The 12,959-nt window shown below is 37.4% G+C and overlaps 3 protein-coding genes across 4 annotated transcripts; 2 read left to right on the top strand and 1 right to left on the bottom strand.

Moving 5' to 3' along the window:
* Window positions 1-306: 306 nt before the first annotated feature.
* LOC140793289 (cytochrome c-type biogenesis protein CcmE homolog, mitochondrial) lies at window positions 307-1,571 on the bottom strand. The gene has a single exon (XM_073144680.1). The coding sequence runs from the start codon at window positions 1,451-1,453 to the stop codon at window positions 722-724; it is 732 nt and encodes a 243-aa protein (XP_073000781.1). The 5' UTR covers window positions 1,454-1,571; the 3' UTR covers window positions 307-721.
* Window positions 1,572-1,695: 124 nt separating this feature from the next.
* On the top strand, window positions 1,696-6,682 carry LOC140793193 (uncharacterized). Its single transcript, XM_073144546.1, has 14 exons — window positions 1,696-2,141; window positions 2,591-2,669; window positions 2,774-2,863; window positions 2,934-2,978; window positions 3,051-3,086; window positions 3,439-3,474; window positions 3,565-3,664; window positions 3,761-3,825; window positions 4,076-4,186; window positions 4,287-4,420; window positions 4,524-4,563; window positions 5,217-5,279; window positions 5,358-5,539; window positions 5,922-6,682. Exons 1-14 carry the CDS (start codon window positions 1,762-1,764, stop codon window positions 6,409-6,411), a joined length of 1,851 nt encoding a protein of 616 aa, XP_073000647.1. The 5' UTR covers window positions 1,696-1,761; the 3' UTR covers window positions 6,412-6,682.
* Window positions 6,683-7,649: 967 nt separating this feature from the next.
* On the top strand, window positions 7,650-12,226 carry LOC140794295 (vacuolar protein sorting-associated protein 24 homolog 1-like). 2 transcript variants are annotated; one of them, XM_073146273.1, is made up of 7 exons: window positions 7,722-7,930; window positions 8,040-8,116; window positions 9,454-9,598; window positions 9,717-9,819; window positions 10,896-11,017; window positions 11,609-11,800; window positions 11,904-12,226. In XM_073146273.1, exons 3-7 carry the CDS (start codon window positions 9,494-9,496, stop codon window positions 11,982-11,984), a joined length of 603 nt encoding a protein of 200 aa, XP_073002374.1. In that variant the 5' UTR covers window positions 7,722-7,930; window positions 8,040-8,116; window positions 9,454-9,493; the 3' UTR covers window positions 11,985-12,226. The 2 variants fall into 2 exon arrangements, with proteins under 2 accessions (XP_073002373.1, XP_073002374.1); XM_073146272.1 differs by lacking the exon at window positions 9,454-9,598 and having other exon boundaries at window positions 7,650-7,930.
* The last annotated feature ends 733 nt before the right edge of the window (window positions 12,227-12,959 follow it).

Genomic DNA, 12,959 nt, shown 5'->3' with positions numbered 1-12,959 from the left:
AGATTTTCCGGAACAAGCCAATGACATTTAGACAAGCATATCAAAACTAGTCAAGATTTATAGACTAAACAGTAAGAAATTCCATGATGTAAAAGGTTGACATGTAAGAACGGAGAAAAGGGAAACACCGCATTACTGCCATACGTTCATACTCTCATCAACTACCAAAGAAAAGTGATACAGTAATAGGGCTAAAAGAATGCAAAGCGAAGAAATCTTTTCTAGCAAGAGTACATCCAATTCATGAAAGTAAATGCACATAACAGGAATAATAATAGCATTAACTGTGAAGGCAATAACAATCAGTAGCATACAATCATATAGAAATTAACTTAATGGATCAGAACTTCTATCCGTAATACATAGTCACATCTCTCGAGCATGATGAAGCATCACATTACATAATGACCAATTATAGATTCTGATCTGTTTATCAAATAAATTCAAGAATCTGAGAAAAGATGAATACAATCATCTGATTTAAAATACTGCAAAGTATAACGTTATGTATCTCATTTTACCAAATTTATTCATCTATCTGTAAGGACGCAAAATGTTGTCATCCGTCACTATTATTTCCCACCCAAAATTTCTGATGTTCTAAAATACAACACCATGGATTGCCCACAATTGGTTTCAAAACTATAACTTTCGCCTCAATTTAATAGAAACGAAACTCATATAAATAATCAAAGTACCAAAATCTTGAAATAAACCTGAATTAGGTCTGGGCGTTAGTATGAGACTCCTCCATCTTCTTCTTGTTCCTCTCAAGCGCCTCCGCCACTTCCTTGGGCATATACTTCTCGTCGTGCTTCGCAAGCACCTCCGTCGCCTTAAAGAAGCACTCCCCGCTCCTCGCCTTTTCCGAGGCCTTCGAGCCCACTCCCTTCCTAATCTCCTCGTCGAACGGTCTAACGAAACCTTCGACGACGACGGAGTGGCCCTCGCGGAAGAGATCGGGGAGGGACCCCTCGTACTTGACAAGCATGTCGGTGATGAGATCAGTGACGACGAACTCCATCTCGGGGGAGGAAGAGGAAGGGTGGGAGACGGAGCCCTCGAGGACGAGGCCGCCGAGGCGGAACCGGTTCCTAGAAGGGTTGGAGTTGAAGCGGGCGAGGGCGTCAGTGGGGGTGATGTAGAAGACGAGCTGATCCTGGAAGTTGGAAAGGACGATCACGATGAAGCCGGCAACGCAGCTAAAGGTTAGGGCGTAGGTCCAGAGCCGCCGGTTCTGGAGCTGGCGAGCTCGAGCGCCGATGTCGACGGAGCGGTGGCGGCGGGTAGAGGAGGTAGCGAATTCGCGGCGGAGGAGGTGGAGAGGGGAAGAATAAGCCATTGGGGGAGGAGGGTGGAGATGGAGATGGAGATGGAGATGGGAAGTGGAGCGGAGGAACAAGGGGGAGAGGGCGGAGCGGAGGCGGGAGGAGAGGAGGAGGCGAGAAGCCATTGGAGGAGGAGAAGAGATCTAGTTGGCTAGTAGCGGGGGAGGAAAAGAAGGAACGAGAAGAGGAAGGAGAGAGATTAGCTTGTCCGGCACGGCACTGGAGAAGAGTCCATTAGTCAGTCTAACGAGGGTTGAGTGGAAAGTTGAGAAGGCCCGCTATATCTTTAGATGGGCTTAAATATTGAGGCTCGAAAGATTGAAAAGATAGAAGGCCCGAAAAATTCACCGCTAAATGAAGCGCCAAACTCTACGGTTTTATCCTTGTTCTTGAGGACTTGAGTCTTGAGAGTTGAGAGCATCCGTCCTTTCTCATGGCGTCGAACCCTTCTTCCGGTTCAAGAAGAGTGCCACGCCACCAAGCAGCGCAGGAAGTAGAAGCGGAAACTGAGGACGAGGATGAGGACGACGAGGACTACAATCCCCAAACCGACTCCGAGGAGCCCCACCGCGACCCCGCAAGCGAGGAGAGAGCGGCGGCGGTGGACGACAATGTGTTGGAACTGGAAGCGGCGCCGACCGTGGTGATCATCGAGGATGGAGATGGAGGGGGAGCTGTATCGGAAGGGGAAGAGGGAGAGGAAGAAGACAGACAAGAGGCGAACGGAGGGGGGGTTGGGATGGATAAGTCTTCCTTGCCCAATTGCCCCGTCTGCTTGGAGATGTGGAAATCCGAGGGGCCTCACCGTGTCTGGTAAGAAGGATTGAAGCTTTTGTGCTCATTCTCGTTGCATTATTGCTCTTGCGTTCGAAGGTACACTAGGGAGTAGAGAATCCTTACTATTTTAGTTATGCACTTGAAAATTATTGTTCTTGATTCCGTTTTCCATGTGGTTCGTGTGGAATTTTGTTGCATCGTTATCCTTCGTGTGGAGAAACCCTTGGGAGTACTTATTCTTAAGCACAAGGGTAGTAGTTTTGTAGGTCAACAATTTGCACGGAGTTGGATCCTGTTTTCTTTTGAAGGATAGGTTTCTTCAAGCATATAATTTGCGTCATAGTTACTTTGAAGAAAAAGTGTGATGCTATTATATGCTCAATGCTGTTGAATTATATTGCACTATAAACATTCTTATTCATGATCGTAAAAAAATTTAGGCATCTGTTTCTATTCTTCTAATTAAAATTTTCTTATTAATATAGCTGTATTCCTTGTGGGCATGTGTATGGTAGATCTTGCCTAGAGAGATGGCTACGCCAATGTAGCAAGAAAATAGGAAAGGTATGCGCTAATACATTCAATTGCTAGATATTGTATTATAAATCCACTGATACTTAAATTTCTTTTGCCTGCTTAGCTCATTTTTCCCTTCCCGTGTGTTGCAGTGTCCCCAGTGCAGTAGGAAATTCAGGAAAAAAGAGATCATTAATCTGTATGCTCCGCTAATAGTTGTGCCAAATGATGATTTAGAAAAGGTTAGTTTTTGTTCCTTATGTTGATAAACATGCTGGGCATTTTAATTGCTTAATTACACGGTTTATGCAGGAGCTGCTTTCTTTACGAGAAAAAAATGAATCCCTTAGTCTGGAGGTAAGCTAATTTTGCATGTCCATATGAGAGCTCCTTATAAATGCTCGAGTTATAATGTTTTTTCTCATGCAGAGAGAGCAATTACTGGAAGAGATACGCAAGCATAAGGTACACTTTAGGTGTCTTTTCAATGTCAGAAAGTGTCCATAGGAACCATTTTTTTTTATCTCTACATAATTCATGGCTCCATGCTGTTGAGTTTTACTTATTTTTCCATCATATGTACATGTGGTGAGAGATTGTCCTATGTGATAATGTATAACGTGTGTGGATACTGATTAACTGTTGCTCATGCCATGAAGTCATCCTCGAAGTTCATTTCTCTTATGACTTGCAAACCCACCTTTGATGTCATATTGTTCCACGGCCCACTTTTGCTAGTTGTGTATTTGGGAGAATCATTTTACTTGAGACATGTGAACTCCATCTGTTGATTGATTTATTTTTGTACGGCTTGCAGAAACATTCACTAGCTAGCGAAAGCTCCGAGAGACGGGTATCAGATGGCTACATACTTCTTTCCTTCATGTGATTGTGATTTTTTGACCTGTAACTGCAGAAGTTTGTCAAAATTCTGGTTATGCAGAAAATGGCATGCATGGAGCTTCCATCGACAGGAGCAATTTGCAAAAGCTTTTTTGAATATTCTGATCAGAGGCTGCAATCCTTTGACAGAGCCTCCTCTGGTAATCCTTTTGTAGGATATTTCAGCTTCTTTATCACTCATCCTAGCTATGATTTGTTAAGCAAATTTGACAACAATGATCCCTATATGCTTGCAGAAAACATGTTTCTGACAGGTGACAGTAGTTGTGCTAGTTATCCTTGTCGGAGATTTGTCTTACAGGTCTATCATCTTCTATAATTGTTTTTTTTAATATTTGGTGTGTTTAATGGTTCAAATCATGATATAAGCTTTTAGATCATTGTTTGCAGGCTTAGACATAAAATGAGATCTTTATCTTCACTGTCAGATTCATTTCTGCATTTGTGCAGTTGATTATCAATAGCTTTCCTTTTCTTGCTGGGTTCAGTAGAAGATAACTGCTGCCCATGCATATGCACTTTTTATTGTTGTTCTCTTTTTTAATTGATAGAATGAGATGGTGATAGATGGAGCCCGTACCCTGGGAATTGATGCATCTAGCCATATACTAATCGTCTCTGGGAAGGCACCTGGAGTAGGAGGGGAGCATGTCCTTAGTAAGGTACAACTTCCTGATAGATGCTTTCATAAATGTCATGAAACCACTATCTAAAATTTTGTGAGTGCCCATTTCCACTTTGTATTTCCATCCTTTTGTGCAGATTAGCTTGTTAGCTCCACAGGAAATAGAGAAAATTCAATTGCCTCGGGATACTAAAGCTATTAGGGATCTCTGCATCCTTCAAAGTGGACTTGCACTACTTGCTTCACTGGGCAGTAAATTATTACTTTTTAGGTGCATAGTAATTTTATTGGACATGATGCTTTTAGTTGGATTTTGAAATTTTAATCTGTTTCTGGATTTACTATGTAACATAATGTTTCACGATGTGTTTCAGCAAGACAAACAACAACGTTGTCCTCCAATACGACTTACCGGTGATTCTTTAACTTATCTTATAATGTTTTAAGGTGTTGGTGAATGATGTCTGTTCTGATATTTACTTCAAAAAGAGCATATTGTATTTATGTGATTATCTATAAAAAATTTCCTTTTATGTAGATTAACTGTAAAATTTTCTTCTTACATAATTAACTAGCACTAGAATTTAGGTGATAGACAAAAAAATATCTATGATGTTTTAATTACTTTCTCTAATCTGCTACATGCAGAATTTGTAAGTTGCTTTTAAGATACTTTATTAGTTATTTTACATTGGGACCTTTAACACCATCTTATTTCTGCTAAAAAGGGAAAAAAGGATTCTTCTTAGTTTATCAACCCGTCGTTTTGCAGCTGATATGTTTTTTATGTGAATAAGTGGCCTTGATCTAAGGAACTTAAGTCAACTTCCTTTTGATTGTTTTGATATTTACAGATGATTGATGAATTCAACATTTTCTAACCCCTTTTATTTGAATAATATCTAAGAACTTTACTTAATTTTGGGAGGACTCTACTGCTTATTTTTGAAAGCCAGTGATGTTCTAAGTTCTAACTAATGATCATACTGAAAATGTAAAGTTCTTGATGATATTATGTGAAGCTTGTTTGACAAATAAATGGATCAATCTTGTATCTTTCTTTGTAGGCTCCTGCCTGGTCATGTTCAGGAGATAACAGCAGTCCATATCATCTTTATGCTGGAATGCAGGTTTGCTTCTCGCTAGGTTTCCTCCTATTTTTTTTCCAACAAAAATTCCAGGTGATTAATTCTCTTCTTTTAATACAGAATGGCATGCTTTTGGTATTTGATGTTCGCCAAACTGCAGGACCTGTGCAATCTATGAAGGGGTTGTCTACGCACCCTATTCACACTATTCACTCTGTCCTGCTTGAGGATGGAACCAGGAAAGCCCTTACAGCTTCTTCTGTAGGCCCTTGCATGTGGGAAATTGATGGTAGTGGAGATAGGTTAGTTATAGCTTGCAATCATTTGCTTTCATCACATCCATCTTTTTTCTTGACGTGGAAAACTGAAATTAAGCACTTCAGCAGAGAGAGATTTAGTGTATCTTGCTTTTCTTTCTACTCCCTTTATCTCGATCTTTCTTTTTGGAAGAATGATTTGTTTTTCAAATGCATCCTTTTTATATTATTGTTTCTTTCTGCACAATGTATATCCTGATGCGGCCTTTTAGATTTTTAGCAGTAGTGCAGTCTGACATTATTGGAGCATTTCCTATTTTATACCGCTAAACTGTTGTCTCGGAAGTCATCAGACTTTCGAGTTGTAGTAAACATGCAATCGCAGGATTATACAAACACTTGACATGGTTCCTGTGTTTCATTTCAGGCCATCTTTGATAACTCCCATGGATGATCTAGACATATGCATTTCTCTTGCTTATGGCACTCCAACCGCTGATATTATAGCTTCATTTCGTCCTAAAGTTGACTTATCAAATGATACCTTGTCATCTCAGACTTGGGGATCACCTTCACCTCCAATTTCTAATTCAGGAAAGTTAGGTTCTCATGTCCTCTTTAAGAGGGCAAATGGCACATCGTTTTGCAAAGACCAAGTTTGCTCTGGCTATGTAAGTAAACTTCGAATGTCAAAGTCCGCGATAATATGCTCTGAAACCGGCCCCCCGCTGTTTGCATATGGGGATGAGTCGTTCTATGGAGTGCGCATTTGGCACCTGCCCTCCTTTCAGAAGTATACAGATCTCAAGCCACATCGGCACCCAATTCTTGATTTGAGGTATGCGGCAAGCTCTACAGGACCCGGACTTCTGGGCTGTTTAAGTGAGGAGAAGCTGCAGTTGTTCACTAGTTTTTAAGACTCTTCAACACCACACTTTAGCTCTTAAATTTGAATGTTGTAGAATAGTCCATAGATACCAACATGCTCTATTACTTGTATATATCGTACTTAAAAGCGGCTCTGCTGCCACCCAATCTTCGAAATTATGTCATAATTCGAGTTTTTTGTAAGTTTCACTAGGAACTTTTGAAGGAAGTCATAGTGACGAGGGGTTGACTTGTTGGTCGAGCGAGATGAGCTTTGTTTGTGTTCTTCTCAAAATTAAATTTAGGAGAAATTATATTTTATCCTTTTGTGGTTAGGTCTAAATTTAATTTATTTCCTATAGTTTTATTTGTGTTACTTTTTCCTCCTATAATTATATTTAAATTAAAACTACTATTTTTTATTATTATAGTTAATCAATTTATAAATTAAATTTGAAGATACTCAGCAAAAAATCGTAGATAATTGCATAAATTTTCTAATGTATTTAAAATAATATTCAGTGAATTTTAGATGACAATAATATAATAAAAGTATACCTATGTTTAATATTTTTATTATTTAAAATTTGATTGGTATTAATTTAGATATATTAAAAAGCTTATATAATTATTTAAAATTTTATTTCTAATAAATATCTTAAATTCGATTACTGTTTCATTTGAATATAATTGTAAGGAGGTAAAGTACACAAATAAAATTACAAGATATCAATGACTTTAAAATTATCCTAGACGGGGTAAAATATAATTTTGCCTTAAATTTATCAAACTCAAAGACAAGTCAAGCTAAAAAAATGAATAAAATTTTTAGATTTTATTCCGCTCGAAAATAATTTAAGCTAGATTCTGTATTGGTTCAATGAGCTAAGTCAAGTTCGTTCTCAATTGGCTAGACAACAATAAATTATGGAACTAAAAATTTAACAATTAACTTAGTAACTAAATTTCAACCGTTAGGTTTGACTATATAGGTCAAGATTATACACAAATATATATTGAATCAAGATCTGGCTTGGATATTGAACCAAGAACAAATGTAAATCAATTTATGTAGTAAATTGATATAAAAGCAATTTACTAAAATCTAAAAGCAACAAATCGTAAGATTTATAATAACTAAACTTTTTACTATATTCTCGCATATCTATGCTACGCATGGTTTAAGACAATTACGTATTGGAATTGTATCAGATATAATTTATAATTAATTAGATGTTTATTAAGTCTTTGGATCCGCTTTAATCGGATTCGGATATGATGATCTAGTGGACTCCGGATCCATACGCCATAGGATTTTCTCTTTCCCCTATCTCGCCAAAACGACTATTGCGTCGTGACCAGGCGACGGGGTCGAACTCGGAAGGGAATAAGAGTAGAGGAAGAATAAATAAGGAAGAGTAAAGAGAAGAGCAATCACTTATCGCGGCGGTGAGGAGATGGAGGCGGTGAAGAATTTGTTGAAGCCGAAGCCGAATCCGCAGCAGCAGCTGAGGGATTGGCAGCGCCGCCTCCGGCAAGAGTGCCGCAACATCGAGCGTCAGATCCGAGGTATCGCTCTTGGATTCCCAATTTGTTGATTTCCAATTGGTGTGTTTGATGGATATTATCGAGTCCGAGGGAAAAAAAAATTCACGCCTTTCTGATCGCGATCTCGCAGACGTGCAGAGGGAAGAGAAGAACGTTCAGAAGGCGATCAAGGAGGCCGCGAAGCGGAATGACATGGGATCCGCTAAGGTTCTAAGTTCGATTTGGTTTTTTTTCTTATTAAATTGTATCCGTTAGCGTGTTAGAATACCTTTTCGTAATTATTATTGCACGATTGTTGTTTATATAGGCTGATTTAGACAGTAAAATCACCATGACAAGTGATTGGTTTAGGAGTACTTAGAGGAATTTTAGGGCGAGGAATCATTAATTGAAATATTGGAATCTATTTCTTTCGTCACATTTTTGTTTCATGCTAATGAAATGACTGATTCAAGGAAAACAAGAATAGACGACTTCACGATTTGGCCAAGTTGTTCTTTTACAACTTTAGGTCTATATCCTGATATTTATATTGGACATGCATCCTATCATTCTCAATTTGTGCATCATTCATCTTGTTTACCTGTGCAATCTTTATTTTGCAACATTTAAAGACTGATTAGAGTTATTTTCCTCTAAGAAACAACAACAGAGCTTTCACTGTCAACTATCCAAAGTCAGTTGTTTGGATTTTTCATTCTATTGAATCTGAGCAAGGTCGTCCACTGATCTTAAACCTATCATATCTTAATTTCACCCAAGCAGTGTTACTTAGGCATGTGAACTAGATATGAGGTATCATGACGAAACCTACAAGGCAACTATGAGAAAATCAGTGTAAACACCTATATTAGGTCGCACGAGCTTATATCATTGGTACAACTGATAACATAGATTGTTTCCATGGTTTATATTCTGATTTTGTTGTTAGATATCATGTTCTCCTTTTCCTCTATAAAAGCTTTTAAATAATTACCTAAAGTAAAATCATAGTACATTGAGGTAAGAACTCGATGTTCTCAAGTGTTTAGAAGCTATCATGGTTTTGAAAGGTGTTTTTTGGCGGTCCCCTTGGTTGGGCGGTGCACCGATCGCGTCGCAAACTGGTAATACAGCCCTCACAAGGAGGGAAGGCAGTCTTGCCTCTTTCGGCCAGTTGCCATATCGTTAGGTGGGCTTACAACCCACTAAGGCCTTGTAGGTCCACATGCGCCTCCTTCTTATCCTCTTATTCTTTTCTTCTTCTACTTCTCTTCTTTTTGTTCTCCCTTTTTTTCTCCCTCTCTGTATTAGAAACTGACCATTTTTCTTTTATCAAAATATTGTATTCTCTGACATGTACTAGTGACTGGGTGCATATCAAGCATAAACATGCACCTACTTCCTCTCATTAGCTATCATGCTCTCTCTTTATATATATATAGTTAATTTGTGATATTTTATCGTTATGACTGTAAATTACTATTAAAAATTTATATATGCTATTAGCATAAATTATATATCACATATAATTACTTTTTAATTTTTATATATTAAAATGCTAGACCGTCTTGGCGTTCGCCTTAGTGCCCACCTTTCTCTTTGATGCTATGTGGTGGGGTGACTGCCCATAATTCATGGCCACCTTTCAAAACATTGGGAGTTAAATGTGCAAAGTGTCAAGGTCACACAACGCCAGATCTTAAATTTGTATGTCGTATTTTCTCTGTGTTATTATGCTGCTACATTCTAATTAATCTTACTGGATGAAAATTATTGAAGTTTTATATAATCTATTATATACTTCTAATTCCCTTTTATAATGTAGGTTCTTGCTAAAGAAATTGTGAGATCAAGGAGAGCTGTGAACCGACTTTATGAAAACAAAGCTCAACTAAATTCTATTTCAATGCACCTTGGTGAACTTGTTGGTATGGCACTTTTTCATGTCACTAGTGAATGATTTATGAATGTCACTTCGCATAGATTGTAATAAGGGTTAAATATATTTTACGTTCTTGTACTTATGTCCAAAAACACTTATCTCTTTATACTTTAAAGAATCCTAAACTAGTCTCTTTACTTACGACTAAAATGATGATGTTAGATTTTCTATCTAAATAAATGAGGCGCCGCCAAATGACTAAAATACCCTATCAATTTGTTAAACAAAACTGACGGTGTTTTGATCTAGATTTTTTGTTTGGGCAACTTCATCTTTTTCCCTAACTAGGGTTTTGAGATTGGGAAGAGGCCATGGGTGAGAAAGAAAGCAAGAGAAGAGCATTTGGTATCAAAGATTAAAAAGAGCTTATATAAGAGGGGAGGGGCATTTTTGTCCATAAAAAATCAGAAAAAGAGAGAAATGAGCCTACCATTCTGAAATTATTTGGGTGCGCCGCATTAATTTAGACAAAATTTAATGATAATATTTTAGCCATAAGTATATAGACTCATTTAAAATTTTTTAAAGTATAGAGGTGTAAAGTGATTTTTGGCATAAGTACAGGGAGAAATATATTTAACCCTTGTAAGAATCTTGAGAATAGACAGAGTCTGATTTCATTTAACCCTGTTTTCATAGAACCTATGTGCTTTTGTTTGAAGAATCAAACTATTCTCTGAATCTAGTAAGATTAAATACTTAATTAGAGTTTATTATTTACTATTTGCTAGTCTAAACTATACTCATCTTTGATTGTGTGATATTATTTTTATATCAGGAATTCAGTACAAAACTTTAGTTAGGATTTGAATTGAAAAGTTCTTGCCATATGAGTACAAGTTTATCATAATTTACACCAATAGCCCATAATTGCAACAAATTTGGTCCTGAACCTAGTTAGTAGAATTTCGAGCACTCAGTTGTGCATCTGTTCCAAACTTCCAATTGAAATAGCAAATTTTAGTTTTCTGCTTCTGCTCTCGTCACACTGCTAGTTCTTATACTTGCCTTGCTAACCATGCATTTTTGCTTATAATATCCTGGTATATCTCACTATTTCAGCAACTGCGAGGACTGTGGGCCATTTGTCCAAGAGCGCTGAGGTTATGAAGCTTGTCAATAATCTTATGAAAGCTCCTGAAGTGGCTGTTACAATGCAAGAATTTAGCAAAGAAATGACAAAGGTATATCATTTGCTCGTACATAAGCCATACCATATCCTAAAACAGATTTATTGGGAAAACATTGCCAAAATTATTAGGATAATGGTACTTCCCTTAGTACATTTGGATTAGTATGCATTCTTATGTCTTTATCTCACTAAATCTCCCAAGCATCTTAACCAGGATTTACGCCATCTCTTTGACAAAATAGCTTTACTCCCTGCAAAAAATGATGTAGGAGAAATTTGATGGAATTATTCTTTCGGGACTTATCATTGTTGCAGTGGCTCCAATGTGTTGAGTTCGCCGGACTTGCTTGCCTTTTGGGCTTATTTGGTTTTTATTGTACTTGAAATCTTAGTGAGTTTAACAGTAAACATAAAATTTCTTTAGCAGTAGTCTGGCAGTGATTATTATAAGTTGACTCTACATCCACGAACAGTAATGAATATTATGTTTTACTTATCAGCTCTAGGAGCCTTGTTTTGTACCTTCTCTTGAGCAATCTCTTCACATGTAAAAAGCATAGGCCATTATCTGAAACCATATACGCAGAGGCACTTCTATTGCAACTTAAGACATTCCCACCTAATTTTTATCTTATATTATTAGGCAGGGGTAATGGAAGAAATGGTGAATGATGCTGTTGATTCAGCATTGGACTCGGAGGATATAGAGGAGGAAACTGAAGAGGAAGTCGAAAAAGTTCTTTCTGCAATAGCAGGCGAAACAGTATCACAGCTTCCAGATGCTGTTCGGAAGGAGAAAGTAAAACAGCCTTCAACAGTCGAGGCTGTTGAGGATGTATGATTCTATTTTCTAAACGCTTAAAACTTTTTTTTTTTCGTTCTCATTTATTAATTATGTTCAGAATTACTGATACTAAATGTCCTTTATACTTTCACAGCGAGAAGCCATTGCCGAGGGTGTGGATGATGAGGAAGAACTAGATGCGATAAGAGAACGGCTGGCAAAAGTGAGGTCATAGAAGAGCTATATGCTGCTGCCTCTCTTATTGTTGCCATAAAATTTGCTTGTGCAATGTATGCATTGGCCATTAAGAAAACTTCACTACCTGTACCAATATAATCCACCATGATTTTGTGGTTATGTAATCATATTTTTTATGCTTTTGGTACCCATCTTGTATAGAGTCCATGTTTTTACTTAAAAGAAGTTTCTACTGAATAATAAAGTACTGTTGCATAAAGTACAAAGTTAAAGCAATCACCCAAGCAATGGGTTATTCAGTGCAACTGCAACTGAATAGTTCTGAATATTTCATGGTTCACACCCTGTATTTTCAATATTTATAAAATAAGCCCTCCATTTCATTTATTGCTCAAAATGCTTTGATCTTAGTCTGCTGACAATTATTTCATCAAGTGTATTTATTACACTCTACTATACTAACTTTCAACCATATCTCGTAATAGTCTAAATCGATATAAAATCTATTATTGAAGTTAAACAAAATGAACATATCTAAATTAAAAGCCACCTAAAGTATAAATACAAGTAGATGTTAGTCCGTGTAAAAATAATAATATACATGATTTCAGGACTTCACCGAAACTTGTGAGACCTACCATTCCAACAATCTTTTCGTTCTCTCTACCTCGGCAGCTACCAGTCTTCCTCTTTTACAATTTAGACCCCAGACTCCTAACAATTCACGCAACGATAGGCCCATGTAAGTCTTCTACAGCACAAAATATCACATTGCGAGTCCGGTGGACTTTTTCAAGTTTTATTTAAGCTTCTTTTTCTTTTTTTGACAGCCGAAAAGAATTTTTGATAATGGCTGTCAGTTTCATGAAACTGACACCAAACAGCGATTCTTATTTGCCCTTAACTTCTCTCTTAAGCTAAGAAGAGTGAAGTTAAGGTAATAAAGAATAAAATAAATTTAGATCAATGCCAGTGTCTAAATGGTGGTGAATGATTTAAGATCCCCCTCGAA

The sequence above is a fragment of the Typha latifolia genome, chromosome 8, assembly GCF_019914945.1.
Source record: "Typha latifolia isolate L0001 chromosome 8, TyphaL0001v2, whole genome shotgun sequence".
NCBI classification, from domain to species: domain Eukaryota; kingdom Viridiplantae; phylum Streptophyta; class Magnoliopsida; order Poales; family Typhaceae; genus Typha; species Typha latifolia.
Note: the sequence above shows the minus strand (reverse complement) of the source record. Positions and strands in the feature narration are given on the sequence as shown.

Coding starts and splice junctions, on each gene's coding strand:
- LOC140793289 (XM_073144680.1), bottom strand. CDS start 1,453: ATGGCTTCTCGCCTCCTCCTCTCCTCCCGCCTCCGCTCCGCCCTCTCC.
- LOC140793193 (XM_073144546.1), top strand. CDS start 1,762: ATGGCGTCGAACCCTTCTTCCGGTTCAAGAAGAGTGCCACGCCACCAA. Junction 3,665..3,760: donor CTTTGACAGAGCCTCCTCTG/GTAATCCTTTTG, acceptor ATATGCTTGCAG/AAAACATGTTTCTGACAGGT. Junction 3,826..4,075: donor GTCGGAGATTTGTCTTACAG/GTCTATCATCTT, acceptor TTTAATTGATAG/AATGAGATGGTGATAGATGG.
- LOC140794295 (XM_073146272.1), top strand. CDS start 7,819: ATGGAGGCGGTGAAGAATTTGTTGAAGCCGAAGCCGAATCCGCAGCAG. Junction 8,117..9,716: donor ATGACATGGGATCCGCTAAG/GTTCTAAGTTCG, acceptor TTTATAATGTAG/GTTCTTGCTAAAGAAATTGT. Junction 11,018..11,608: donor TTAGCAAAGAAATGACAAAG/GTATATCATTTG, acceptor TTATATTATTAG/GCAGGGGTAATGGAAGAAAT.